Here is a 26,792-nt window from a genome sequence, read left to right as displayed (position 1 = left end):
TCTATAAAGAGATACATAAATATGTGTATCTTTAGCTCTACTCGTTTTCCAAGTCATCTCTGCTTTTAAATAGTTTTTTAATCTAAAAAAACACACCTTTTTTGAACATAGGCATACTGACATGCAAATTAAATAATATGTCATCTCTTGAATATCAGCACACTGTTTCCATGTGGAAAACAGACCTCTTGCCATACAAGATCACCAATCATTACTGATGATATCTGCTTGCTTAGAAGGCTCTTTGATGTCAGTGTACAATGTGGTGAAGAATGCACTTCATCACAGCCAGTGTCTGGAGCTCCTTGAACATATTATCTATGAAGTAACTTATTATTTTATCATAACTTATTACCTTAGAAACAGAAACAAATACTCAAGTTACTACATTTTAAAATTGCCTCCGGAAAACTTCAAAACAGAAAGGACAACTCTGTATGCAACATAAAGGACTTGTCCTCCTGGTGGTGCAGCATAAGTGTCATTACCTGCATGGCTTACAAATGTATGGTACGTATACTTCCAATTAGGATTCAAAAGTTTGTTTGGAGAGGAATCTTGGGGACACGGCCACAGCAAAACCATAGTACTAATAATTGCTAATTGAAACACGTGAGAACAGGTTATATTAGATGAGTGCACAATTTGGTGAGCTTTCAAGTTTTAAGACTGCAGACAGACCCATTCCAGAGGTAAGAGGTGACAGAAAACAAAAACTGGAAAGTTCAATATTGCTGAACTGTATCAACTGACCCTTGTTGACTCCTAGTAATATCCAAATTTTGAAAATATATATGAGAAAATATAATTACTCTGAAGAAAGTAACTAACGCATTTGCCTGTTTCAATTAAAAGTTTCAACTTGTATGTGAAAGAAAATAAGGAATTACAGTAGCCTTATTTTGCAAAATCACAGTTTTGAAGACAAAACTGTTTAAAAGAAAAGTTACGAACTCAATTTTTCATTGAATGCACTTTTCATTCAATGCACTTTTAGTTTGCTCTACAAGTAAAATACTTGATTGAGTCCACAATTGTGTTTGCTGATAATTTTAAGAATATTATACTTGTGAAATGTGTAAGAGATACAGTAAGTATTAAATACCTATTAGTACCAAATATGTAGAAATATCTTAAATATTTCACTGGCCATTTAAGCTTGATGCAAGTTGTCTAAGATGAAACTGATCAAACCCAGTAAGGTACTGAACATAAACTATTGATTCCACCAAAATTTCAGGATGTGGGAAATTTAGAAACAAGTTACAGGAATTTAAATTCACAGCCACTTATACATAGTATTGCCATAATGTCACAAATTTTTTTCTACAAATATTTGGTAAGCATGCTTACTTTGGCCCAAGCAATTTCTGAATCTAGATCAGAAAGCAAGCTCTCTGAAGCGGACTTCTGCACGAGGTCAGCTTCAGTGGTAGCCAGCCACTCTGACAGTGAGGCAGACTCCTTCCTCATTTTGCGTGCCAGCTGGGTTGCTCTTTCGAGGTCTTGTTTTCCTTCTGTCACCTACAAAAAAAAAAAAATTAAGAGGGAAGAAAACAAAATTAGATTTTAAGAGACAGCAAACACAAAAGTGCTAGCCAGCTAAAATATCCACCTAAATATATACAATCATTTCATCTTAAAACTGTCTTGCTTTTAGGAAGGACTCTAAAAGTAAAATTTATAAGCATCTGTATCTTACTATACAACACAGAATATATACAAATAACTTCAAATTTAGATACACCTAAAGGAGATAAAGAAACCTGCATATTGATTTATTGATTTATTTTAGCCAGCAATCCCCAAACTGATGTTTATCACTTTATTTTGATCCTTTAGCTGAAACTCAAAGGATCATAGAATCCAGTCAGTCACTCACAAAGGTAAAATTCAATTCCTCCTAGTAATTTGTAAGGCCTGCTAGCAGAAAGCTGTAAAGAAAAATTTCACTAAAAATCTAGTCTGCCCTTAAAAACACATCAGCAAAATTAATATGAAATTTGCTGTTGCTGCAGTAAAATAATCTGTATTTCACACCAGTTATACAATTATATAACTGGTCAAATTTAACACAGACTTGAGAAGAACTCCAAGCATCATAGTCAGAATCAATTGACATTTAAAAAAATTGTGCTCTGTTCTCTGCTCAGAAAGAAAAAATCATAACATTATACTGCAAGTAACTGCCTTTCTATTCTTTCCTAATCTCTTGCCTACGTGCCCCTTCTAGAATCCACAGCTTCTTGGATGTTCTCAACTTTATAACTGCAAAATCTTTCCTGGGACCCATCTCAAGATATTCCAGCACTGTAATCTGACCCTTTACCCCCAGCTTAATTCATGGAGCACTCAACAGACATAAATCCTTGGGATTCCATCTTAGTTTAAGTAGAGAGTCCAAACATTCCTATAAGGGTTTAACCATTTTTAAACACTTCTCTTGGACAAGTAAATATTCAACTAATAAGAAAATTATGCAATATTTAATACAGTTCATGGGAAAAACAGATTTGCCTGCACTTTCTATTTCACACAGAGCAGCCATTTAGATGGACTAAAATTCAAAACCATCATGACACCCAAAAAACCTCAGATTGTCATGTGAGAAATGTGAGTCAATCTGACCATAAATTATCTTAAAGGACTTCAATGAATGCTTTGCCAGGGCAATCAAAACTCTGTGAACCTTCCTTTCTTCAAGGCTACCTCTCCTCCACGGAGGTATGTGTAATCTTTAATCTCTCACCTGATTGCTCCTGGATGCACCAACTAGCCTACATACTATTAGCTTTAGAATCAAACTTCAAACACCATCTAACAACAAAGAAGAGAAATCACATACAGACAAACATTCATACATTTATTTATTTTTCTTACCTGTGCCCCCAAGTCATTGTAAAGAAATTTCAGTGCTGTCAGTTGTTCATCCATCCCTTTGGGATTATCTGTCTGTTGTTTCTGCACAATTTGCCTTCCTGTCTTGATGACAGTTTCAACTTCCAGTTTCACCTCACTGAGGGTCTTATAGAGTTTCTAAAAGTGCAAATATTTTAATTGGTGATCAATTTGTAGTGCAGGTTTTCTGACTCTGCTTCCTCTAAGTACCTTAACTTCAAACTGCACTTAAACTCTGATTTACAAATTAATAGCAATATCTGACAAGAAGATTCCAAACTCCTCACATTCTATAGTTTATTCTAGCTTGTATTTTCAACAATGAATAAGATCAATAATTTAACAGTGTTTACTCCAAGGCTAACATTGTGATCTGTACTTCATCTTATGCACAGTATTTGTTTTGTTCAAATACTAATGACGGTGATGCTTCTCCAGAACATAAGGATGAACCAGGGAAGGGAGTTTATAAAAACACAGCTGTTCCACCTACGATCAACAGCTCACTACTTTTATGCCCCACAAGAATACAAGGGGTTTAGTTATAAAGTGCTCTGTTAGCATCTCCCAATGAGCTGCAATAGTTTCATGAAGACTTTAAGCAAAATTTCCTCAGCAGAGAGTTTAAGCTACAAGAACACGAAAAGGAAGCACCCCCAAGCATGAGTCATGAACATTGTATACATACCATGCACTTCTCCAAGTGAGCTTGGATTACATCCGGGTCAGTATCCTTCACATCCAAGACGTGAAGTTCTGCTTTTACACCGTCCAACACCCGTTTGCAATCTAACATGCGCTGCTCAAAATTGGCTGGTTTCTGGAAAAGCTGATACTTCGTACATACCTCACGGAGCTTTCTCTGTTTTAATGAATATTACATTGAAAGATTATTTTAAATTAGTATCTGCACTTCAAAAAATCACCTTTAAAGCATCTCACACCACAGATTAGAACCCCATCATGTCACCATGAATCAATATATATGGAATTTTGGCTTGGCAAATAATGTTGCCATTCCTAATCTCTACCCAAGGTGCAAGAGAGATGGAAATCTGTATCATACACTTTGAAAATACCCATTCCACTCAAGTACAGAGACGTGCTAACGTTCAGCATTTATCCCATGACATTTGTGAAATTTAAGCTTTATTGTTCAATTCATCTAGGGCTGTTTGTTTCCTTATGAAAGCATAAAAGCACATGCTGTTTTCTTCTGAGGTTCAGCTGACTGCATCAAACAATTTACAGGCTGACACAGCAGTGTGTAAGGGTGACTCATGTCTTTACCTGCAAAGCATCCAGCTGAGTTCCACCACGGGGAGACCTGCATTCAGGAGAAGCAGGAGGGAAAGAGCGAGCACTTTTCTTCAGCTCCTCTAAGGTGGATTCATGAGCTGCAATTTCAGCTTGAATTTTCTGCCATGTCACAGAAGTAGGAAAAAAAACACATCACAAAATTGCTTGCAGAGAGAGGAAAGGGAGCTTTCTTAGCACCCACCAGAAGTAAATCTATTCTGTAAAACTTAAACATCACCAGGTTTATTTTAAATATTCTGCCTTTGTTGACAACTTGCTAAATTGAAAGCTGCTGTTATTCAATACAGCCTTCTTAAAAAAAGAAAACACTCCAGATTAGAAAATATAACACCTAGTGTATCAGCATAGGAGTGAAATTCATTACTAAGTCTAGACTAAGCACTATCATCAAACATTTCCAAAAGTTTTGTAGTGAAGAGCTATACAGAAATACCTGGGCCTCCTGAGGCAGCTGAAAGGCATCTATCCTATCAGTCAGGTAAGATGTCAGCTGTCTATCCAGATCACCTAAACTTTCCTGCAAGACCTGCAGCATGTGGTCTGTTTCTCGCATGGTCTGAAGCTGTTGTTCCAAGGAGATCTGTCGGCTCACCGCCTGAGCAAGACAAAAAAGCAAGACAAGACACAGCAGTAATTCAATACAAATTATAGTAGACATCCTCAAAACAAGGTGGAAGAGAGTAAAAAAAAAATCCTATACTTGGAGGACTGGCTAAAAAGAATCCTAGAAAGCAACAATTTTGGAAGTTTGCTGTGGCTTCTGAATCAGTAACTGACAAACAGTAGAACAGAAAGAGTTCTGCTGCTAGATACTTATGAGATAGTAAAACACACCTCTCCTACCACCTCGGGAAGAAAGGATTCTGTTAAAACCATACCAGTCTCAAAAGCTAGCTAATCAATGGGAAACAGGAACTTTGCAAGACCACAGATCATTGTTGCTTGATATGTTAATATTCACATTTTCTTTCAAAACAATAAACTCATTGGGTTATACTGTCAAAACAGAAGTTCACAGTTTTTTCCCTTTATTGCCTGTTCCTTTAACAGCATCTGAAGTGTCACTACTTGAACAGGAACATAAATTCCTCACTATCAGCACATGCATGCACAGACCAGTGCATGTGCACACAGACACAGATGTGGAGAGCTGCCAAAAGCCCAGGGTGCCAATGCTGTAGCTGCCAAAACAAACAGGTTTTTATATGGCAATACTGTTGTAACAGGAAGAACAGCAGTCCATGCTAACTTAAATGCCAGCACATAGTCCCCAGTTGAGGGCACTGCATTCATGCTGCTCATTGTAATGAGGATGAACTGAAATTCCATCTATGATTACATTTTTTCATCAGTGACACAAAGTAACTCCCATCCCACAGTTTGGCAGGGGCCACCATTACCAGGATACAGAACACAAATTACAAACCTGTGCTACCTGCAATACAGCTAGTCTTCCTCTAGTTATTAAATCTATAAAAGACTACACTGAAGTAGGAGAAGAGGAAGAGGACAACCTTATAGAGGAGTAATGAGAAGAATGTTTTCCTTCTGCTCTTTGTTTCAGCATGACTTCTTCCTAGCTATTTCTAAGAGTGAAAATGTCACTTATGATCCTCATTTTTACAGTTAGTGAGAAAATGACTAGCATTTATAGCAGTAGCAAGGCAATATTAAGTTGCTAATATTGAGCTGTTCCTTGATTTTGGAATCGTCTTTTTGTCAAAATGATCTGAACAATACCAGGGCATTGTTGCAGTGGAAGCTTGCAAAACAAAACTTGACTCATGTCATGAAAAACAAAAGCATCTTGCTCTTTGGACATTTTTACTAACTGAAAACAGCTGACAACACTGACGCTATTTTTTTCTTTTCCTGTATTGCAGTCTGACATCTTTGAATTCAGCTAACAAGAATCATTTCAGACTTGAACTGAAAAATGCAGGCTACTTCAGCCCCAACCCCAAGTTCTTACCAAGTGACTCAATTCTTCATAGCGGGCATTGAAAGCTTCCAATTTTTCACTGATGATGTCGTCGAGAATCCCTCCATCAATCAACGTCTGCCCAAGTTCCCGAATCTGGGTTCGGTTATCAGCTGGGTGACGCAAGACTGATTCCAGGGACTAATTAGAGAAAGTTTTAAAGGTCAAGATGCAGAACATTACCATATTTTCAGAGCTGAAAATCTGGTTGTATACACAAGTTTAACACTTCAACTGTCTTGAGAGTGCTTTAAAAGCATAAATTACATATGGTTTAATTCATAATGGCATGTGGCATTATAGCACAGAGGTGATAATCAAATTTCACAGCACTTTTTGCCTACTCACATAATTTCATACTACTATAGCACTGGAAGGAATTAACGCATTTACACAGGCCAGGAGAGAGCATACAATTTTATCACAGTACCAAGTATGGCACTATCACATACAGTAAAAGTCCACTTTTGGTGGAGGATCTTACAAATATTCATTTCCAATTCAGAGTAATATGTTCATTTAATGTGAAGAATCAGAATATTCAGCACATTTCAGTATGCTACTGAAGTGCAGAATTTTATTTTTTTAAGCAGAGCTATCTGCAAAATTACTCATCTGATAGAATCATTATAATACCTCAAGAGCATCATTGACAGCATCCAATTTATCAGGCAGATTTCCTGTCATTTGCACCCTTTCTTCCAGATTGTTTAGCCAAGCTGTTTCTAAATCAAGATACTGAAGCAGCTCAATCCAACAGGACCACACTTCCTAGGAGCAACAGGAAAGAAAAAAAAATTAGAATGCCAGGCGTAGCTCATAGACCCTATGGGAAACTTATAGATGTGTGTCTAAAAAACCACCTAAAAGAGACAAGTAAAAAATATTAATAAAAATGTCACAATACAGTATATTCTAGACAGAAAAACCCCACAGCTCTATCAGGAAGATAGAGAGAAAAGAGCATAGTAGTCTCCAAACTCCTGTTAAATAAAGACACTTACATACGTAACTATGTAATAATGTAACAAAATGCATCCACTCCTCTGTGAAAGTCAGGATATGCACACCCTACCCCAGACTGTGATCTCATGTTCTAGTTATTATTGGATTTAAACCTTTAATTTCTGTTAAGTTCTTTTTGGCCATTTTGGAAGACACGCCAATCAGTAACAGGTCTGAGAGACAAGTTTACTTATTTGCAGAAGCATCTAATACAATTATAAAAACAAAGTTAGATGATGTCTCATGGATTCCATCTCAAGGGAAAGTAATCTTGGAAAGGAGTAAAATGCATTTATGCTGAAGCTACTGTATTCAGACGTTTTCAGTGTCCTTGTGCCACCTGCCTCCATTTTACAGAATCACAGAATTGCTTAAGTTGCAAAAGATCTGAGAGATTATTCAGTCCAAACATCAACCACCTGGTCAATGAGACTCAGTGCCACATCCACTCTTGCCTTAAACACTTCCAGGGACAGTAACTCCAGCACCTTACTGGGCAGCCCATTCCAATGTTTAATCATTCCTTCTGTGAAGAAATTCTTCCCAATGCCCAACCTAAAACCCCCTCTGGAGCAGCTTGAAGCCATTTCCTCTCATCCTGTCACTGGTCTCAGAGAAGAGGCCAAACCCCACTTCCCTTTCAAGTAGTTGTAAAGAGCAATAAGGTCACCCCTCAGCCTCCTTTTCTCCACACTAAACACTTCCAGGTCCCTCAGGAGCTCCTCATAGCACTTGTGCTCCAGACCTTCCAACCAGCTTTGCTGCCTTTCTCAGCACCCTGATGTCCTCCCTTTAGTGAGATGCCCAGAACTGGACAATGCACTCAAGGTATGGCCCCAACAGCACCAAGTACATACAGAGGGACAATCCTTACCCCAGTCCTGCTGGCCACACTGTTTCTAACACATGCCAAGATGTCATTCTCAGCCACCAGGGCACACTGCTGACTCACATCCTGTGGGTGTGTATCAGCAACATTGGATGTCTTCTAGCTGTTCTTTCCCCAGGCTGTAGCACTACATGGGGTTGTTGTCACCCAAGTGCAGCACCTGGCACTTGGTCTTCTTGAACCTCACACCCTTGGCTTCACCCCACCTAAACAGATTATCCAGATTCCTTTGCAGAGCCTTCCTACCCTGCAACAGATGAATACTCCCACCCAACTTGGTGTCATCTACAAATTTACTAAGGGTAGACTTGATACCCTCATACAGACTGTCAATAAAGGAATTGAACAGATATTTCTAAGCTATCATTCTTACCTCCAAAGTGTGGCATTTCCCCCGGATCCGATTACACAGCAGCTGGTAGTTCTCCAGCACAACATTCAACTCAGTTGCCAGGTCCTGACCACTGGATGGCACTTTGGTGGCCAACATGTTGATGTTGTCTTTGAGAATCTTCACCCTCACCTCCTTCTGCAACACATCCTCCTTCGCTCTCTGTCAAAAAAAGTATTACACTATCAGCTTTCAATTGTTTTACACTCAGCTACTCACCACTCAAATCAAAAATCAGCAGTTCCACATTGGAGGTCTTGCTGCCAGTGTACTTCTTGGGCCTGAACACAACAAAAGACAGCACTGACTTGCATGGAATTCAGGTCATGTTAGCAAGTGTTGAAAGATCCTGTTTTATTAAGCATACAGATATATTTACCATTTACACTTCGTTCATTAAAAAAACCTCATGACTCAAACCAAAAAAAAAATTTAATTTCAGTGCTATTTCTATGCTATCATGCAAATACAAAAACCAAAATAACCAATAGAAAAAAAACCCCCAGATGTTTGCTAAAAACAAGTATATCAGGAAGAGAAAGGTAGGGTGAATTTACATAAATGATGAGTCTCAGAGCTCAGTAACTATCTCCCAAAGTTACCCAGGAAAGATGATGTAATTACCCAGGACACGTGCAACTGCAAAGCTGGAACCTCCCTCACAGCTGCTGGGTGTGCTTGAGGAACACACAAAAAGGACAGCTAGAAGAATTCCTTCAATCTAACTCCACTCAGAGGAGCCTGGCAACACATTTACGGGATAAGTACAGGACAACTCCCAGCACACAGGCCTGGAGAAACTGTATTATCACTTGTCAAATTTTGCCTTAGCCAGAACTGAGGAAGAAGGATAGCTGGAAGACAGATCAGGCAGGCCAGTCTGAGTTCCCCTGCTGAGACAAATAAAAGCCTCCAGAAATAGACTGTTCAGTATCTTTCTTTTCAGGTTCCAAGAACAGTTTTATGCAGTTGAAATACCTCTAATAAATAAGGCATTGCACTATATAATAGAATTTAGCATAATTTTCATTATTTCAAGATGTCTTAAACATATATTTCAAGATGTCTTCTAAATGTAAGGCAATAAAAAAGTCAGTTGAGAGAAGAGCAAAGAATAGAAAATTTTGGAAATATATTTTATGGCAGGATTTTTAAAAACCACCCAGCCTTATATTAAACCTATTCCTTAAAACCTTCCTTAAACCTATATCTAAACTCCTAATGTCAGCAGGAGTTCCACTCTCTGTTCAAATGAAAGCAGAACCAGCAAACTTAAAAGCAAATGCAAAAATGAGGCAAATCCAGAAAGCGCTCTTTCCCAGTCTTGAAAGTAGTCCCAGGATAATATTGTTACTGCAAATGAAAGGGAATTGTAAGTGTTACAATAAGCTTAGGGGCTCACTGACAGAACTGTCATAATATACATAATATAATCTGGATTTGACAAAGGTAAATGTGCTAAAAGTCTCACAGATTTGCCAATGAAAAGAAGGCTCTTTCTTTCCTTGGCTTGTGTTCAGCCAGCTGTCAGACTATGTGATCTCAAGTGGCTTCAAAGGACATGAATATATTAAAACTCTTGTTAAGGACTGCTTCAGAAAACCCCTTCAAAAAGGGCAATTCAAAACTTCAAATGGCTTTACCAAAGCACTTGTAAGGGATAATTTTTTTTATGGTCCATCAAGTAACAGTAAAGTGGATACTCATTTAAAAAGTGTACACACAAGTCAAAACATTTATGAAGAAATGACTGAACTCTGAGACTAAAAAGCAGAGAATTATTTGCTCTGTACACATAGCCAAGAAAATTATCTGTTTAACTGACAATATTATAATGAGATAAAAATATCTCCTTCCTCTCCATTTATTTGGCCACCAGACCCAAAACTATAGAAGCAGGGAGCAACATCACTAACTGATTCTTGTGAATCTCTTCAAACTCACAATATTAAAAAAATCACTTGGCAAGAGATGAACACATGATAACCTTACAACACACCTGTCAAAGTGATTTTCTAAATGTGGAGTTACAATATTTAGGGGACAAGAAACTGAAGTCCAAGAGATAGAAGCAGAACGTTTTCACAACCACTAATTTAGATAGAAATAAAAGATGACACTATACCTTTCTCAACTTTCATCTCCTGCAAAAATTTTCTGTACTTCTAATGTTTCATATGCTATACATAAGAAGTTGGACTCAACAGCTGAGCAAGCTGTTATTTATTATGAACTCCCTACTCCTCATGGCCAAAAAGAACATCTGCTTTTATAGTTTACACTTTAAAAACCAAAAATTCCATGAAGCAAAGATGAAAAATACCACTAGTCTTGTCATAACCTGAGCTCCTTTCCACAAATATAATTCCATAAAAGGTCAACCCCCCCAAAACTGTGAAGTTTTGTTTCTCTTTAATCAGGCCTCTACAATGAGCTGGCATTGCTGACCTTCATTTCCTCTACTGCATTCTCTAGCTCTTCGGGGGACTTGTATTCAAAGTCTTTCTCCAAATATTCTTCTTCAGCTTGGGTCATCCATTCTTGCATCTCTGCCAAATCCTTCTTCAGATTTACAGCTTTTTCCTGACTTTCAGACAGGCGATTTTTCTGACTAATGATCTAGAATCCAAGGTGGATAAAGAAATAGCAGCTTTGTTACTTAAATGTCCTTGTACATAAGAAAAGAGAAAAATCTTGGTTAAAACACTCTACTACCAAAACATCTTCAGGCCTTTTTAATTAACAAAGCATTTTTACATGCAGACACAAACATATGAACCCATTTTAGCAGATCAACAAAGTCTAAAAGTGAAGGAAGGAGAAATATCACTTTTTTTTTTCCTCTCCATTGAACATAAACTGGTAACAATCCCTGGAAAAAGTCAGACAAAGTAAAATCCTCCTCTGATAACAAATGTCATACAGTTAGCTATATATTACATTGAGAATAAAATTGAGACCTCTTTAGGTCTCACTTCTTTCCACAAGCCAGTCACTCTGGATTTTGTACTAACAGCAAGGTTCTCCAGCACAGATTTTCATCAGCAATTGCAACAAAAGTATACTTCTATAGAAAGCAGGCGGCTTCCACCCAAAACAAACAACCAAATATACTTGAGTGGTAGTCTATTATTAGCCTTTTATTTTTCAAAGCTGCTTGGAAACAGGCAAAAATTATACAGGGACAGCATAATATTCCAGACTTCAGAAACAACAACAACAAAAAGTTACTTTCCTCCCACACTCTCCAGAAAGAGCAGCATAAAGCAAAGTGAACAAATTAATTTTTAATTACAAACAATTAAAGAGTTTATTTTGCTCCTTCCAGTCAGGTACCAAGAAATATGTGTATTCAAGTTGGACTTCAGCCACTCTGACAGTGAAACAAGTAAAACATTCTCATCCCACTGTTTCAGCTTCTTATAATCCTCACAGTGCCATAGTAATGAGCAAGCACTTGCAACATGTTGAGAACTCACCTGTTTGCTCAGCTTCTCCCACTGAGTCTGGCAGTCTACTAGCTTAGACTTGGTCCAAGTATTTATGCTTGCAACAGGCTGAGCTCTTAAAACAGCTTCTACTTCTTTCATCTCTTTCAGTGATGGTTCAATTGTCTCCATTTCATTGATAAACATCTCAACACACAACAGAGAAAATGAATATTGCTTTTCAGCAACATATTACATTAATTTATAACAGTATTAATAATTTTTCAACCTTTAATTATTCCAGAAAAAAATTTTTGAGCCAATCAATACTGTGATCAGATCAATACCAGACTGCTTTAAATAATCCTTCAGTGATTCAAAACATCAGCACTATGCCGCTAAAGAACAAAGTACAAAGCTTGCCACACACAGCATAAACATTTTCATATGCCAAATATCAACATCAAAACAACACAAGTTTGCAGATTACACGCACTAAATATTTCTGGTGCGCCTAATTTATATTCTTCTCCTAGAAACAAACATTTCAAGGTACACTGTAATTACTTACTATAAGATGAAATTCTACATAACTGTGGTCATTATGTGCCACTGACTAGCCAAGAATCTTCCTTGTAAGATGGCTACAATTCTAAACTTGAGGACATCCAAAGTTATTTGCTTCTTACTTTCACCATCCATGGAAATGTCATGCAAAAGGCATTTTTCACCCACAGATTCAATTCCGTAATCACAAAAAATTGGGAAAAATACATAAACCTTTTATAGAAGAAGTAATGCCAACTTGTAGATAGGTACTTGTAACTACAGTGAAGATCTTTGAAAAGCACAAAATATTATAGCTGCAAAAAAGACGCCAACTCCAACTTTCTCTGAAGAAAGATAAAACAATTTTTCTGGTGCTCTTAATGTGCTACAGACAGTACTTAATACAAGCAAAATAAAAAAGAAGAGATGCTACTTGTTATTTCAAAAGACTGCTTATTAAATCAAAACTCACTGTGCACTGGTCAAGTTGCCTTTGAAGTCCTTCAGTATCCCCTTGAACAGCCTTTTCTGTCTTTAGAAAGTCTTTCACACCATCCATCCACTTCTGAACAACTTTTGAGTCAGTCTAAATCAAATACAGTAAGGAACAGTTGACATATTGATGTGATAAAGATTGTATGGCTGCTGCATTTCCACTTCTAGCAGCTTGCAAAGAGTATTCTACAAGCTGCTGGCATAGTCTTGGATTCGAAGCAGACCAACTTTTGTTTAATTTTTGGGTTTGTTTGGGAGAAGAGGGGTATCCCAAATTTCTCTGTTCCCAAATTTATAGGAATATTAAATTTACAATAGTGATATTCTTCCATCCACCAGAGCATGGTTTAAGTAACACAGCATTGCTCCAGGCTATCTATCACACCGAAGTACAGATCAGGTAAGGAGGAGAGCATGCCTTCAAGAATTATGTAGTTACTCTTCACATGAAGGATTGGCTGAAGGTTGGAAATATGCCTAAAAACTATGATTAAAAAAATGCATGACTGTTCCCACACTTGTTTGAAAACTGCACTCCCAAGGAAAAGAGATGGCCCTATAAAGATATAGGTGAGTAAAAGAGGAGTGGATAATGCTAAATGTACTTTTCAGGTAGAAACCATGCTGGGAAAGCCATTTGCATAAGTGAGACACATGTAGAAGGAAAAAAACACAGAGGATCAGATTACCCACTAAAATTAAAAAAATAGCCTAACTGTTTGAGGCCAATAGCAGGTACGGTACTCACTAGAGCAACTCTTCTGGAAAAAAGTAAGCACACACCCAAATTTCAGAATTATGTGATATAACCATTGGAAGTTGTCTTATACCCTGCAATGAGGTAGGAAGTGAAGGAGGGAGGGAAGGAGAGAGAAGGCACTGCCATCTCCTTCCTGTGCAATCATGGACGTTCCAAATCATCCTTACAAATAAAACCAACACAGAGCACAAAGAGGGATTTTCCTTCCCTTGGTTCAATCAACTTACGCAGTCGACATTTTTTTATTAATATAGCTGGATTTCCTTAACTCAATATTTTTTGTCTATTTGGTTGGAGTTTTTCATAGATGGCATCTATTTATCCTGACACAATCATCATCATAGAAGAGCTTATCAGCTCCACCTTCTATTTTGCATGTAACAGAGGAGGAAAGCATACATTTCATTTTCTTAAAAACCCTACACTAACAGTTTTTTTCAAGATCAATACATTACACACTGTTTCTCAAAAAAGTCTGCATTAATGAAAACCCATTAGACTAAGTTCATGCTTATTTTTAGATCAATGCAACCATTAGAGGTGAAAGTCATGACATTTTCTTCATGCCTTTTCTATTTTGGGGGAATTTCCTGCAGATGATTAGCCTGAAAATCGTTTTCCAAAAAACAGACCCTAGGACGCTTAACAGTGAACCACGGCCCAATGTAAAAAACTATGTATAAAGGCTACCTTTTGACAAAGTACTTTAGCACACAACTAATTTAGCTCTCTTACAATAAGCTATTTACATAAGTAGCTGAAGGGAATTAAATGGGATTACTCAAAGATAGACACACATTTAAATAACTTGCTGAATCACAAACCAAGTCTACAAAAGTTTAATTAAGTAAATGCTCCTGCACTACACAGGTAAATAATTATCAGTGGTCAAATAACCAGTACAGGCTGTTGATGTACAAGAGTTCACAATATTTAGACAAAAACATTCTCATCATAGAATGGCTTGGGTTGGAATGGATTTTAAAGATTATCCAGTTCCAACTCACCAGCCATGGGCAGAGTCATCTTCCACTGGACCCCATCCAAATGGGCCTTGGACACTTCCATGAATGAAGCATGCACAGCTTCCCTGGACAACATGTTCCAGTGTCTCACTGCCCTCACAGTAAAGAATTTCTTCCTAATACCCAATCTAAACTTATCCTCTTTCTGTTTAGAGCCTATTATCCTTGTCCTATCCTTACAAGCCCACGCAAAAAGTTTTCCCTTAGCTCCCTTGAAGGTCCCCTTTAGGTACTGGAATGCTGCTATAAGGTCTTCCTTATAATGGCTTCACTTCTTCGGGGTCAGTTTTTGACATTTATTCCTGGCAGGAACAAAGATCAAATGTGCTGAATCTTAAATTGTTCACTCCTAGAAAAACTACATGAGGTACAGCCATGCAGCAGATTTAAAAGATCTGAAAGTGATACATAATAAAAGATGCAGCAAGCCGTACATTACTAGAGGTATGATAACAGAATACAAGATTAAAAAAAATTTCCTTAGAAAAAAACAAGATGCAAAACTGATAAAATGAGCCTTGGCCTTGTCTACTCTTCTCATCACATGAGTACTACAGTCTCCCAGTAAAACATTACTCCCAGTTCACGTCACTAATGCATGCGTTGTCAGCTTGGGGGAGCCTCTGTCACATCACAAATAATGAAAGAGCCACCTAATCAGTAGGACTCACAGGCAGATCTGCCACTGACATGCTCAGTTCACCTGTCAGCTCACTGTTAAAATGAAAATATTTACATTGCTTCTTTTCAAAATGCTAAATATGATGAGTGCTTTTTGGAAAACGCCAGTTTTTAATGGTGATTTAGGAAAAAAAGAAACCTTAAAAATAAACTAATACTTGCATGCAGTTGAACATAAACCACATGTCCACCAAGCATTGACATTCACTTTTTTTCCTCCTCCACATAATTTTTTTTCCCCCTTTAACAGCCAGGTGCTTCAACTCCTCTGTTAGCCAAGAACATCCTGCTCAGTCATTCTCCAAACTAATCTTGTGTCTCCAGTTTGGTGTCTGCACCAGGACCATACACCAACGCTGCCATACCAATCTTTCCTTCTGTACAAGTTACATCCTGGTGTGCCCAGTGTTGTCCACAGCATTTTTATTCAACCTGTTCCAGACATATCTATATTTATCTACAAAAATCTCTGTATAGATAACTACCAAACGAAAAATCAGAGAATATAACACAACTGCCTTTACACTGACAGCTTTACAAAACATTTAGAAAACAGGAATTGTGTACTTAAAAATACAGCTCTTAAGAAAACAATGTAAGCCCCATATTTCAACTGATAGCATCAGTAGGTATTTCTTTCATTTTCAGTTAATTATAATAATAGTTTAATATTAGTAAAGCAGCTATTTAATAATTGCTTCCATTGTTTCTTCTGCTCTGATTTCCTTTTTGGCTTCTGTACCTCCTTCTAAGCTAACAGGAAAGTTTCTAACATCTTGCTCAGGACCTAATTCTGTTCTCAGAACAGTGGGGTTTTCAGTCTTGCAGGATTTCATAGGCATGTGCATGTATTCATAAAATAGGTAAGAAGGCTGAGTAACCTTAATTTTTTAACTGTTCTTCCTGTAACTTCAGAGGCCAGGATTGGAATTGGAAAAGTCACTATACCCAAGCATTTTCTTTACTCCCTTGTACAGAACTTGTACTCCTTTTCATTCCTGTTCACCAAAACCCCACTTGAAGGAGCAGGTTTTCCGTAGCAGGCATGGAATTACACTTTAAGATGAGTGGGCATCTGATACCAATCACTCTGAAGATCAGCAGCCTCTACTGGGATCAACAGCACAGCTGGCATACCCTTGACTTTAGCATAACCTTTGCTTATGGAAAGAGAGAAACACTTGTTTCAAGTGAAAAGTATTTCTGTTAGAAGACAAAATAATATGCTAGGCCTAATAGAATTCCACTTCTACACCGCTAGAAATATACTACATATGCTTTCAGCCTCTGCAAGACCAGTGGATCATCAACATTCCACTTCTCAATCAGTTTCATCTGGACTCCTGCAGGAACACAGAGAAAGAAAGGCCTCTAAAGCAACTGAGTAATGCAAGGCCCCCAAAAAATCCCCCTCATTTTACCTCAAATATTCTCAATTTGGGCATAATTTCCTCCAGTAGTTTAACATCTTTGGAAATCTTGAGCTTTAACTTGTCCCAGCGTCCCTGTACATCCTTAAACTCTTGCATATAGGTGTTTTTTATGTCCGAAGATACATGCTTCTCCAAAGCCTTTGTTTCTTCAGCAAGTTTATCTACCTTGGGCTTCTGGGCTTCCAGTGTCTCACAAACTGTCTATAACAAAGGAAAAAAAAGCCTCCTTCCAGTATTAGCCACACAATGCATACACACTTGCATACAAGCACAAGTACATCAAAAGTTTCGTTGTTCAGAGAGCAGACTCAGTGAAGAGTGATACTCCAGTTACAGTAGTTACACAGCAGAGATGTCCAAACAACCTCCTAAGCAGCAAAACCTGCTCCTCTGTTGCCAAGTGCAGTTCTAAGGAAAACCAGGAGCTGGGATCTGCCTTTCCCTCCCCTGGGAGCTGCCTCTGCCTGAGCCACATCACAGTCATGCCTATGCCTGGCCTTCTGTCCTGGGGAGGCCATGTCCCTCCCTGGGGCACAGGGAAGTCTTGCAGGCTCAGAGATTCCCAGCCCTCAGCAGCCTGATAACCCAGCAAGCCACCCCCAAAAGTGGGTTCCACACTGACACCCCTCTGAGCAGTGTTAGCTACCCCATTGAAAACAAGGCAGGAGAACACGCGGCGACAGCTGTGGAGTAACATCCTTCAGTAACAAGGGGAGAGTTACCTTTGCCTGCTTCAGGGCACTCTCCACCTTGCTGGGCTCACTCAGGCCACTCAGCATGGAGTGCTGCTTGCCCTCCAGCTCACCCAGCACATCCTTCAGCTGCTGCAGGGACTCCACATACTCCCGGCTCGGCTGCCTCTCTGCCTCTGGTACCGTGCAAAAGAATACAGGGAGAAAACACAAAGTAAGGAAATGTACTTCCAACACAAATCATAGGAGATGTGAATATAATCTACTTTCTAAGAGCTAAAAAACTCTTCAACAGATAGCACTGTCCTTCCTTTAAAAATATTAAATAATATATTACTATATAGAATAAAATAATAAATATGCAATTACAACCTCAAAAATTTTATAAACTCAATCCATTTTCAGAAATTCTTTTTATACACTTAAGCACCTAAATCTGTTTGGGTGGGCGGGATAATAGAATCAATAGTATTTAAATTATATATTATTATATCATGAGTAATCCATATTATTTAACATATATAAACCACCCAAATTTAGTATGTTGCATTTTTAAGCTTTAACATATCTACTATTTATCTGCAAATACACATACAGACACTATATATATAAAATATAGTATAGCAAATATAAAAGCCAACATTACATATTAAATTAAATATACACACTATATATAGCAACTATATAGTCTAGTATTTATAAATGTGTGTATGCATATATGTATATAAACACATAAAACACATACTAGTGTGGGCTTGTGTTTTGGTTGCTTTTTTTACATCTTTTTAACATAATTACCCACACAAATACATAAAAATAGCAGCTTACAGCCTGCTGCCAGAACAGATGCACCATCTAGGAAGAGTTAAAAGGGAATTAAAGTTTGGATGGAGTATCTGCTTGCCATCTTCAATCACATAACAAAATTTGTTCAGTCCAGCCCTGTGTGGAATCCTAGGCAGGAGACAGCACCTCACTGGTGTTTCAGAACGAAAACTACCAATTAGAGTAACTACAGTAAACAGGATTTTGCCTGTAAGTCCTGTACTGTGGTATGCACATTTTCTGGCCCTGGATTCCTAAGCAATTTTGTTACTGCCACAAGTGAAAATTAATCTGAGCCTTGTTGTGACTCACCAGGTAGCTTTTCAACAGCTTACTGTCAGAACTGTCTCACCATTTATAAAAATGAGTCAACATTTTTGAGAGAGTCAGAGTTATCCCTTTTCTCAAAAAGCCAGATCAATTTAAAGGGGGGGGGGGTGAATAAAAAGCATATAGGTGCACTGTCACTAAACTACACAAAATCCTAAAGGAGAAGAAAATAGTTAAAATTGTTTCCCAGTAACAAAAATATTGAATCAATTCCCATCTAAAACATGACCAGAGAGATGGGACTGAGTAGCACTCCATGGGAGAACTTTCAGAGGTTAAAAGAAGGGGCATAAGAGGAGCTGGCCTTCTGTCAGTCAAAGCCTGCCAAGTTCACAAATGCCTAAGTCACACTATAAGTCACACCAGCAGTTGTTTCCACCAGTTACATAGCTCTGGAAGTTTTCACCTGGCAGCAATTCAAATTACACTGTAAATAAACAGGTAAACCCCTGAACTGACATTTCCCTCTGTTCTTCAGCAATATAATTTCTCAGCAGGTTGTCTCATTCAAAAGACACAAAGACAAATTTAATGTGCTAGGATATATATGGTGTTTCTACCAGGTAATGATTGGTTCAAGTATACCAGTAACTCCTCAAGTGATGTGTGACACACACAAAAAATGGTTTCTTGTTACATGATATATAGTTACCAAAATACAAAATACCAGTAAAACTACTCACAAGTAAATGAACTCAAAACAGCTATAAAATAACAACTTGTCACAGTAGGAATGAAAACATACCTTTGTAATATGAACATGGCTGACAGATAGTTCATTCACACAGTTTTCTGCATGGATATAATTGAAGTATGCAGGCCTGGCGCAACACATTGTATGGCTGGCCTAACAATTCAGTAATTTTTATTACACACAGAATAGAGTGTTAATGCTCTTCCATTTGGGGCTGTTAATAAAACATTTCCTCAAATTCCTCTGAAACAAAAACTAAGCTAAAAAAAAAATCTCTTACAGGTCTGTGCTGTTGCTATTCAGCGGTAAAGTATTGCCAGAATTGCATATTTCATGGACTACATTTAAAATCCTCTAGGAACCAGCATGACTGGTTTGAATGCTCATAATGAAATTTTTAATGCAACAACAACCCAAGTAGAAACTGCCTGAAAAGCAAGTCAGATTCCAAATCACTTCAAAGATGAAATTTCCAAAAGGAATTATGATTAATGTGCTCAAAGCTATGAAAAAGAAAAAAAACTGTCATCTACACTTTCATTTTACAATGTACTCCTAATCTTCTACTTTTCATTTCTAGAATTTCATTATAGAACATTTATTTCTGTAAGTGCCAGAGAAAGAGATATTTCTGAGCTATATTATCCATCTTAAATATGTCTTGCTAAGTAGTTAAATGAGGTTTCAGAAACTTGCATCCCTGTGTAATCATTTCAAACACCATGGAATGATAGATTTTTGAACTGTGCACAGAGGAGGCCATATTCTTCCAGGTAAATAAAATAATTTTGTCAGTTTGACACAAAGCCTAGCATAAACCTTAAAAAAACTCTACCAGAATCCAATGAAGTTTCAGTTAGCTCAAAACAAATTTTTAAAAAAAATCAAAACACAACCAAGGAGGAGGCTTTATGCTAACATATATATGTTTATTTACCCTTTTTCAGCTGTTGGTGACGTTCCTCTAGTTTCTGACGAGTCAATTTGAAGTGATCAAGAAAACCAGTCAAGTTCTCCTGAATGAAATTTGGAGGCATTGGCTGAGAGGTGAGTGTCTTGCAGGTGGCTTTCAGATGTTCCAGCTGTGGACTCAGGCTTACAAGATGAGTTAACTGCTGCTGTAAAAGAGAAAAACCAAACCCAAAACTCACATATGCCCTGTAAACACAAAGATTTTAGTACAATACTGCAGCACAGCTCATCCACATTACTAGGGTGACAACACTAAAATACTTCTGTGACAGAGATACCAAAATCTTCCAGTCCAATCAGGTGCCCTGCATGCCTTAGCAATTGAGTTACCTTACTGACTAAGGCCAAGTTCTTCTGAGGCATCCTGTGCTTCTGACAGCCTCCAATCAAAATTAACAAGTTTGGCCAGACTTACCTGACATAAGTCTTTCAGGACTGCTGAGGACTGGGATGCTGAAGAAGCGTCATTTTTAAGCCAGTCATCCTTCTCTATTAAAGTTTTCTCAAGCTCATTCATTTCCTTTAAATAAGCATTTATATCGTCCTGGTACTTTATCTTTCTGGTCGCTTCTTCTAGATTTTGAACCACATCTTTCCACCCCGACAAAATTTTCTCCATCACAGACTTTATATCCACTGTAGGAAGTCCCTCTACAAAGATTATAAAAATTATTGTTGTATTAACTGCAACATATTTTCATTAACAGCCATTTAACCTTTCCTCTCTTCAAATAGAAGTGCACTTTCACATTATTATACAAAATGGTCTGATTCCAAGTCCAATATCTATAAATCTATACTTATTGCTAGCACCATTTCAGGTTTATATGTCTAGTAAAATGAGTGAGATACTCTAATTTTGAGGAAAGACACAGGGAGGGTTTTTTTTGCTGACCCACTCTAGCACAAGCAGAGCCCAAAGCTCTGGTCAGGGCAGCCAGCCAGCTTCTACAAGAGCACTTGATGACCCTGCTCCATAGATACCCCTGTGCTAACACATTGGCCAAAGGCTGGGCACACCAACACCACAGCAGCCACAGGGGAGGAGCATGCACAGGGACCAGTCCCTGCCATTATGGCACAGCCTGTACCTGTCCCAGGACAGAAATGGATGCAGGCACAAATGTGCCAGTGCTGTGTGTTATTCCACACAGGTGTAGCTGGGCCTAGGTCTGGAAAAAGGCTGTGAGCCCAAGCTGGACAGAACATACTATCAGACTCTAACAAAACCAGGTGTTGTAGATTGGTTATTTTCTGTAGATCCCAGATGACAATCAATTAGAAAGAAAATTCTTGACCTTACTCTTTGCTGATACAAAGCAGCTTTTCAACTATGGTTAACAGATGCTGGTTTCATACCATGACCTATCACAGCTAAAAGCACTTGTAAAAGAAAGAGGAAGAGAGGATTGATTTCTCTTTGGGTTTGAAACAAGAAACATATAAAATTTTATAAACCAAACTCTAGGTCAAATCAGTGACTTTCAGCCATAAATTCAGGGCAATAGCACCCACTCTAAAAACTTCAGCTGCAGTAGGCAAGAAGGGGAGGACTGGACACGCTTAGTAAATTGGGGCATGTGAGCAAAGCATCACACTGCAAAAAAAAAATGTGATTGCTGAGAAATCCAATGGAATTCAGCATTTTTCAAAAGAGATGCTGGTCATTAGGCAGGACAGTGATATGCCATCCTCTCTCGTGTCTGAATGCTACCAGCGATAACTTCACCAGAAGTCAAGGGCTCAGCAGATCTAAAAGACTGCCTCTAGATGATGTGAACATCTCTTTCATAGAGACATCATTTCACTGATGGAGTTTTCTCCATGTGAAACAAGATTTTGGCAAGGCTTAAAGATTCAACTTTCATGGATGTCAATTATAAGATTCCATAGATAAGGGTTTTAATTGGCAATCATTTTCTCAATCATACAGACTTCTCTTGCCTTTGAGCCATAGATTGTAACTGTATCATTAAAAACACACTGACAATCTTTACAAAAATAGATAAAACTATGAATGAAAAAATAGATTCACACATACGTATCAGGTTTAAATTTGGTTTTTAAATTTTCACTTCTCTATAGCAGTTGTTTTAAAACTTTTACTTAAAATCAAACCAATTCCTTGAAAGCATATAACTATCATTGTTACTGAAATAATTTCTTAAAATATCCCTTAAAAAGACTGCAAATGAACACATGCACATTAATGAATAATAATATTGTTTTTCTAAAAGCTTTAATTTAAAAGCCACACATAACTGACTAGTAACAGTAACAACAACCAATGAAGGAAAGAAATTAAAGGGAGAAGGAAGGAGATAATGTATTTCAATATTATTTCCCAGCAACTCAACTGATATAAACCACAAAAGAGAAAAGCCTCCAAGTTGCTTACCCTTTCCCATTTGATCCAAAACAATACGTCCACTCCGTTTCAGTTCATCTAACTTCTGGCTTTTTTCAGCTCTTTCCTTTTCAATCACCTTCAAAGTGAATCCCAAAAGAATACAGCGGCAGCAAGGGTTATTTATTTTCCTTGACTTCACTCTTTCGCCCAGTAAATTTTTTTTTCCCCCTACTACCCAAAACACATCATTGTCTTGGATACACCACCTTCTGAGGTGCACATTAGTTCTGCTTGTGCAGAAAAGAAATTCAAAAGGAGTCACCTCTCACAAGTACCAGGCATGTGAGAGATTAGTACTACAGCACCAGGACTAAAATATTGTTTAAAGGCTTGATGATCCCACAGTGTGAATAAGATATTGGGAGACCAGCTAAAACAAGTCACTTGTGATCAAAATTCAGCTGTAATTCTCTAATGTGAACCAGTGGAGAAAAGACCTTAATAGTCCTTCATTCCTACAGTTTCTACTGTGATTTCCAGCAGAAAGGAGCAACAGACCTGCTCCCTAGACGTCCAAACAACAAGAACTATAGGACACCAGTAATCCACTCTCATAAGCTCTAGTGCTTTACTCTCCTTCACAAAGATTTAGAGAGGGAAATTCTCTGTGACCACCAAGATTTTTAAAGGAAAAAGCTCCTCCTACAAATAATACACATTGGTGAATATTCCTTTGTGAATCAATAGGTAGAATACATCCACAGAGGAAAGATGATCCTTGGCCACAAAACCACAACCTCAATATCCTCTGTGATTACAGAGTATCTCCAAACTAAAATCTTTTTGAACCTCATGTCAAAGGTCATGACTCTGGTTTAGACTTGCTACAGTACATTCAGAGGCATGCACTTATTTGCACAGCTGGGAAGAACAAACTATGTCCTATCCACTTACAGTCCAGTCATTTAAAAACATTACTGTTCATGGGAACCTGGTGTTCATCTCGGAGCTTCTTTTTTAAAGAGCTATAAACATTCTTAAAGATCTATAAATAAAATATCGAGATAGCTGTTTTGGCTTTTATTTCCAACAGTACTGTCATTCCGAACATTCCTACTGGCACCATTTTCCACAAGAGCACTAAGGAGGAGCCTCTTTATGGATTTTTTAGGTATTGTTTTTGATTTCAAAAGTAGATTGAGGTTCTCCTCCAGTAAAGCTCCAGTAAGTCCTCATTAACAAAGAATGCTCAAGAACCAGAAAAAGGCAATAATTCATTCCTGAAAAGAAAAGAATAGGAAAAAAATAGCTATTTCACAGCTCCCACAAAACTCCGTAAAAATTATGTAGTCTGTCTTGCAGGTCAGCAAGACTGTACACAAGCTGTAACAATCAGGTTTTCTCCAAAATTAATAGAGCAAACAATATGTCCAAGCATTATAAAACCACTTTGGACCCTGGGTGGTACAGCGTTTGAGGTGTGCCACAGCATGATTCAAGGGGTCTCTGAGCACCCCACTGGCCTATCTCTACCAAAATTACATAAGTAGTGCTAATCAAGGCCATTTCCAACTGTGAAAAAATTAAACCAAAACATGCTACTTAGTGTAAAAGATAATAATCCTGAAAACAGACATTTTTCAGAACTCCAAGGGAGACATCAGTAATATGTTTTTTAAATTTCCTGTGGATTATGCAACAACACCAGCAAAAAAATGTGTCCAGCTGGTCAGAGATTTCCATGTATGCTCAGTTCTGAAACTGTTTAACTGAGGGACTTAATCCCCTCAAAGCACAGGGATCAGCTCACACCTCCAGCTGACAGCCAGCTTAGATACAAAGTCGAGTATTCACTGAAACATGTTCTATCTCCTCATTTTACCTTCAATTTTTCTTTCATGCTTGAAGTCTCTCTCATCTTCTTATATTCTTTGATGTCTGTGGCCTGAATGGTAGATTTTGATTTTGAAATCCAGTTCAAGAGCTCAGCACTTTCAGCATCAAACCTAGTTTAGAAGGTCAGATCAGACAGTGGTTTGTTTTTTGGTTTTGGTCAGTCTGTCTTAAAAATCAAAAGTCTTAAAGTTCAGCACATTATTCGATCCCAAACCAGCAAGGCTGTCTATAAAATTCATGCTCCTTATGTTACTACCCACAGAAAGCGAGGTAGAGAGACTTTCAAAAGCCTTCCATAACAGAAATTAAAGCCACAGTATCAGCCTTTTGGAAAAAATTGAGAATACATGTTGCAATTTTTTTTTTTTTTTTCCTCCCCCACATAGCTTCACACAAACTATAACCATTTCTTTTAATATATTACAGAATGCCAAGTATTTTGAAAGTAATAAACTGGACTTCAGGAACAAGACAAGTAAGAATTGCAGTTCCAAGTTTCAAAAGTGTGCAATGCTATTTTGTCTGAAGGCTAACAGTGGCAGTGACAGCTGACAAACATTTTTGCACACTTAGCTGACAAAAGAGTAACTTATAGCTTACTGGTTTTGTCCACAAAGGACACATCTATACTCACAACTTTTACCCCTACAACACCAAAAAAACCCAAATCAACTCTCAAATTAATCAGTACTGTACAGAACTTGAGAGATGGACAGATACACAAGTCAGGTTGTATTATTCACACTCAACAGTGTGAATGCTAACATGGAATAACAGCATCCCAGTAAATGCAATTGTCAATCACTCCAAGCTTCCATGGGAAAACTAGCAAAATTTCTCTTACTGGCCATTTGTTGATTTCAACATAAGTAAATGATTTCACACAAAAGCATCAAAAAGTTTATTACTATCCCTGGTTTTAATACAGTTTGAACTCTAGGAAAACAGATGACAGATAAATCACTTTTGCTTTCAAAATCTAAAATAGTTTCTATAACTCATGAGAGACAGAAAAGGGACAGATGCTTGCTGACTGCTTTACTGCACTGGCACATCCAGATGCACACAAAACCCCCACCAGAGCTCAAAGGGTTGGACCAGAGTCCTCAAGAGGGTTTGGGCAGGTTCCTCACCCATTCAAACCTCCATTCCTCCTCCAAAATAGAAAAAGATTTAAAAAAATTTTAAAACTCTTCTTCATTGTGCAAATGCATATCTCCTAGCACAGTGATTCCTTAGTCTTGATGCAGTCTCTATTGTATCTCTAAATGACCTAACAGAGATTTAAACCAGTGACACTTTAAGGAAACGCTGATTACATCAGCCAAGCACAAAAAGCAAAATCTCATTTTGCATACAGCACACAGCACTTAATTTCTTAATTTATATTGAAACAATTCCTTTAGTTTTAGGTAAGCTATTTAATAAAGAGAATTCAACACAAGTTATTAAACACTGTTTAGCCTAAGAGGAAAGAAGGTTCCAGGAAAACTTGATAGCAGCCTTCCAGTACTCAAAGGGGGGCTACAAGAAAAACAGAGATGCACTTTATGGGGAAGTATATTGATAGGACAAGGAGTAACTTTTCAAGTGAAAAGGAATATATTTAGACGGCATATAAGCAAGAAATTCTTCAGTATGAGGGTGGTGGGATACTGGAACAGGCTGCCCAGAGAAGTTAGAGATGCTCCCTGGAAGCCTACCAGACCAGGTTGAATAAGGCTCCAAACAATCTGGATTAGTGGAAGGTCTCCCTGCCCATAGCAGGGAGGTTGGAATGAGACGATCTTTAAGATCTCTTCAGCAGAAATTATTCTACATGTCTATGTATGCAAATGAGCCAGACACTCCAGAAATATTTTTCAAAAGAGATATCAGTGTAATATTATTCTTATTCCTAAATACAAGAGAGATGGAAAACCTTTCTGAAAATGTTTTTTTGTGCTGTTTCTCCCACTTTTCGCACATATTTTGTGAAGAATATAAATAAATAATCAATCAAAATGCTTGACACTTCCACACCACCTCTTGAGCAAAGATAAGATGTTTTCCCTAAAGAAAGTAAATGTAATTCTGTCTTTTCAGCAAATGAGCTGGGGTACAAAGGACTAAAGAGTTGCTTCTATGAGAAATAAAACATCCCTGTTTTCCTTTGAAATTAATGGAAGCTACAGGTTT

General features: G+C 37.8%; 1 protein-coding gene across 1 annotated transcript in view; it reads right to left on the bottom strand.

The window, feature by feature from the left end:
* UTRN (utrophin) overlaps nucleotides 1–26,792 on the bottom strand; it is a 316,443-nt gene that overhangs the window by 224,303 nt on the left and 65,348 nt on the right. The window contains exons 17-33 of the mRNA XM_066315631.1: nucleotides 24,601–24,724; nucleotides 22,767–22,854; nucleotides 20,784–21,019; nucleotides 20,334–20,514; nucleotides 17,578–17,723; nucleotides 16,844–17,056; nucleotides 12,934–13,047; nucleotides 11,964–12,119; nucleotides 10,933–11,103; nucleotides 8,467–8,646; nucleotides 6,836–6,970; nucleotides 6,191–6,340; nucleotides 4,652–4,813; nucleotides 4,189–4,317; nucleotides 3,587–3,760; nucleotides 2,881–3,036; nucleotides 1,354–1,524 (exon numbers count right to left, since the gene is read on the bottom strand). Of these exons, the coding sequence (XP_066171728.1) occupies nucleotides 1,354–1,524; nucleotides 2,881–3,036; nucleotides 3,587–3,760; nucleotides 4,189–4,317; nucleotides 4,652–4,813; nucleotides 6,191–6,340; nucleotides 6,836–6,970; nucleotides 8,467–8,646; nucleotides 10,933–11,103; nucleotides 11,964–12,119; nucleotides 12,934–13,047; nucleotides 16,844–17,056; nucleotides 17,578–17,723; nucleotides 20,334–20,514; nucleotides 20,784–21,019; nucleotides 22,767–22,854; nucleotides 24,601–24,724 (2,686 nt within the window). The remainder of the gene's footprint in view (nucleotides 1–1,353; nucleotides 1,525–2,880; nucleotides 3,037–3,586; nucleotides 3,761–4,188; nucleotides 4,318–4,651; nucleotides 4,814–6,190; nucleotides 6,341–6,835; nucleotides 6,971–8,466; nucleotides 8,647–10,932; nucleotides 11,104–11,963; nucleotides 12,120–12,933; nucleotides 13,048–16,843; nucleotides 17,057–17,577; nucleotides 17,724–20,333; nucleotides 20,515–20,783; nucleotides 21,020–22,766; nucleotides 22,855–24,600; nucleotides 24,725–26,792) is intronic.

Source organism: Sylvia atricapilla, chromosome 3 (genome assembly GCF_009819655.1).
Source record: "Sylvia atricapilla isolate bSylAtr1 chromosome 3, bSylAtr1.pri, whole genome shotgun sequence".
Lineage (NCBI taxonomy): Eukaryota > Metazoa > Chordata > Aves > Passeriformes > Sylviidae > Sylvia > Sylvia atricapilla.
This window is presented reverse-complemented; position numbering and strand designations above follow the sequence as displayed.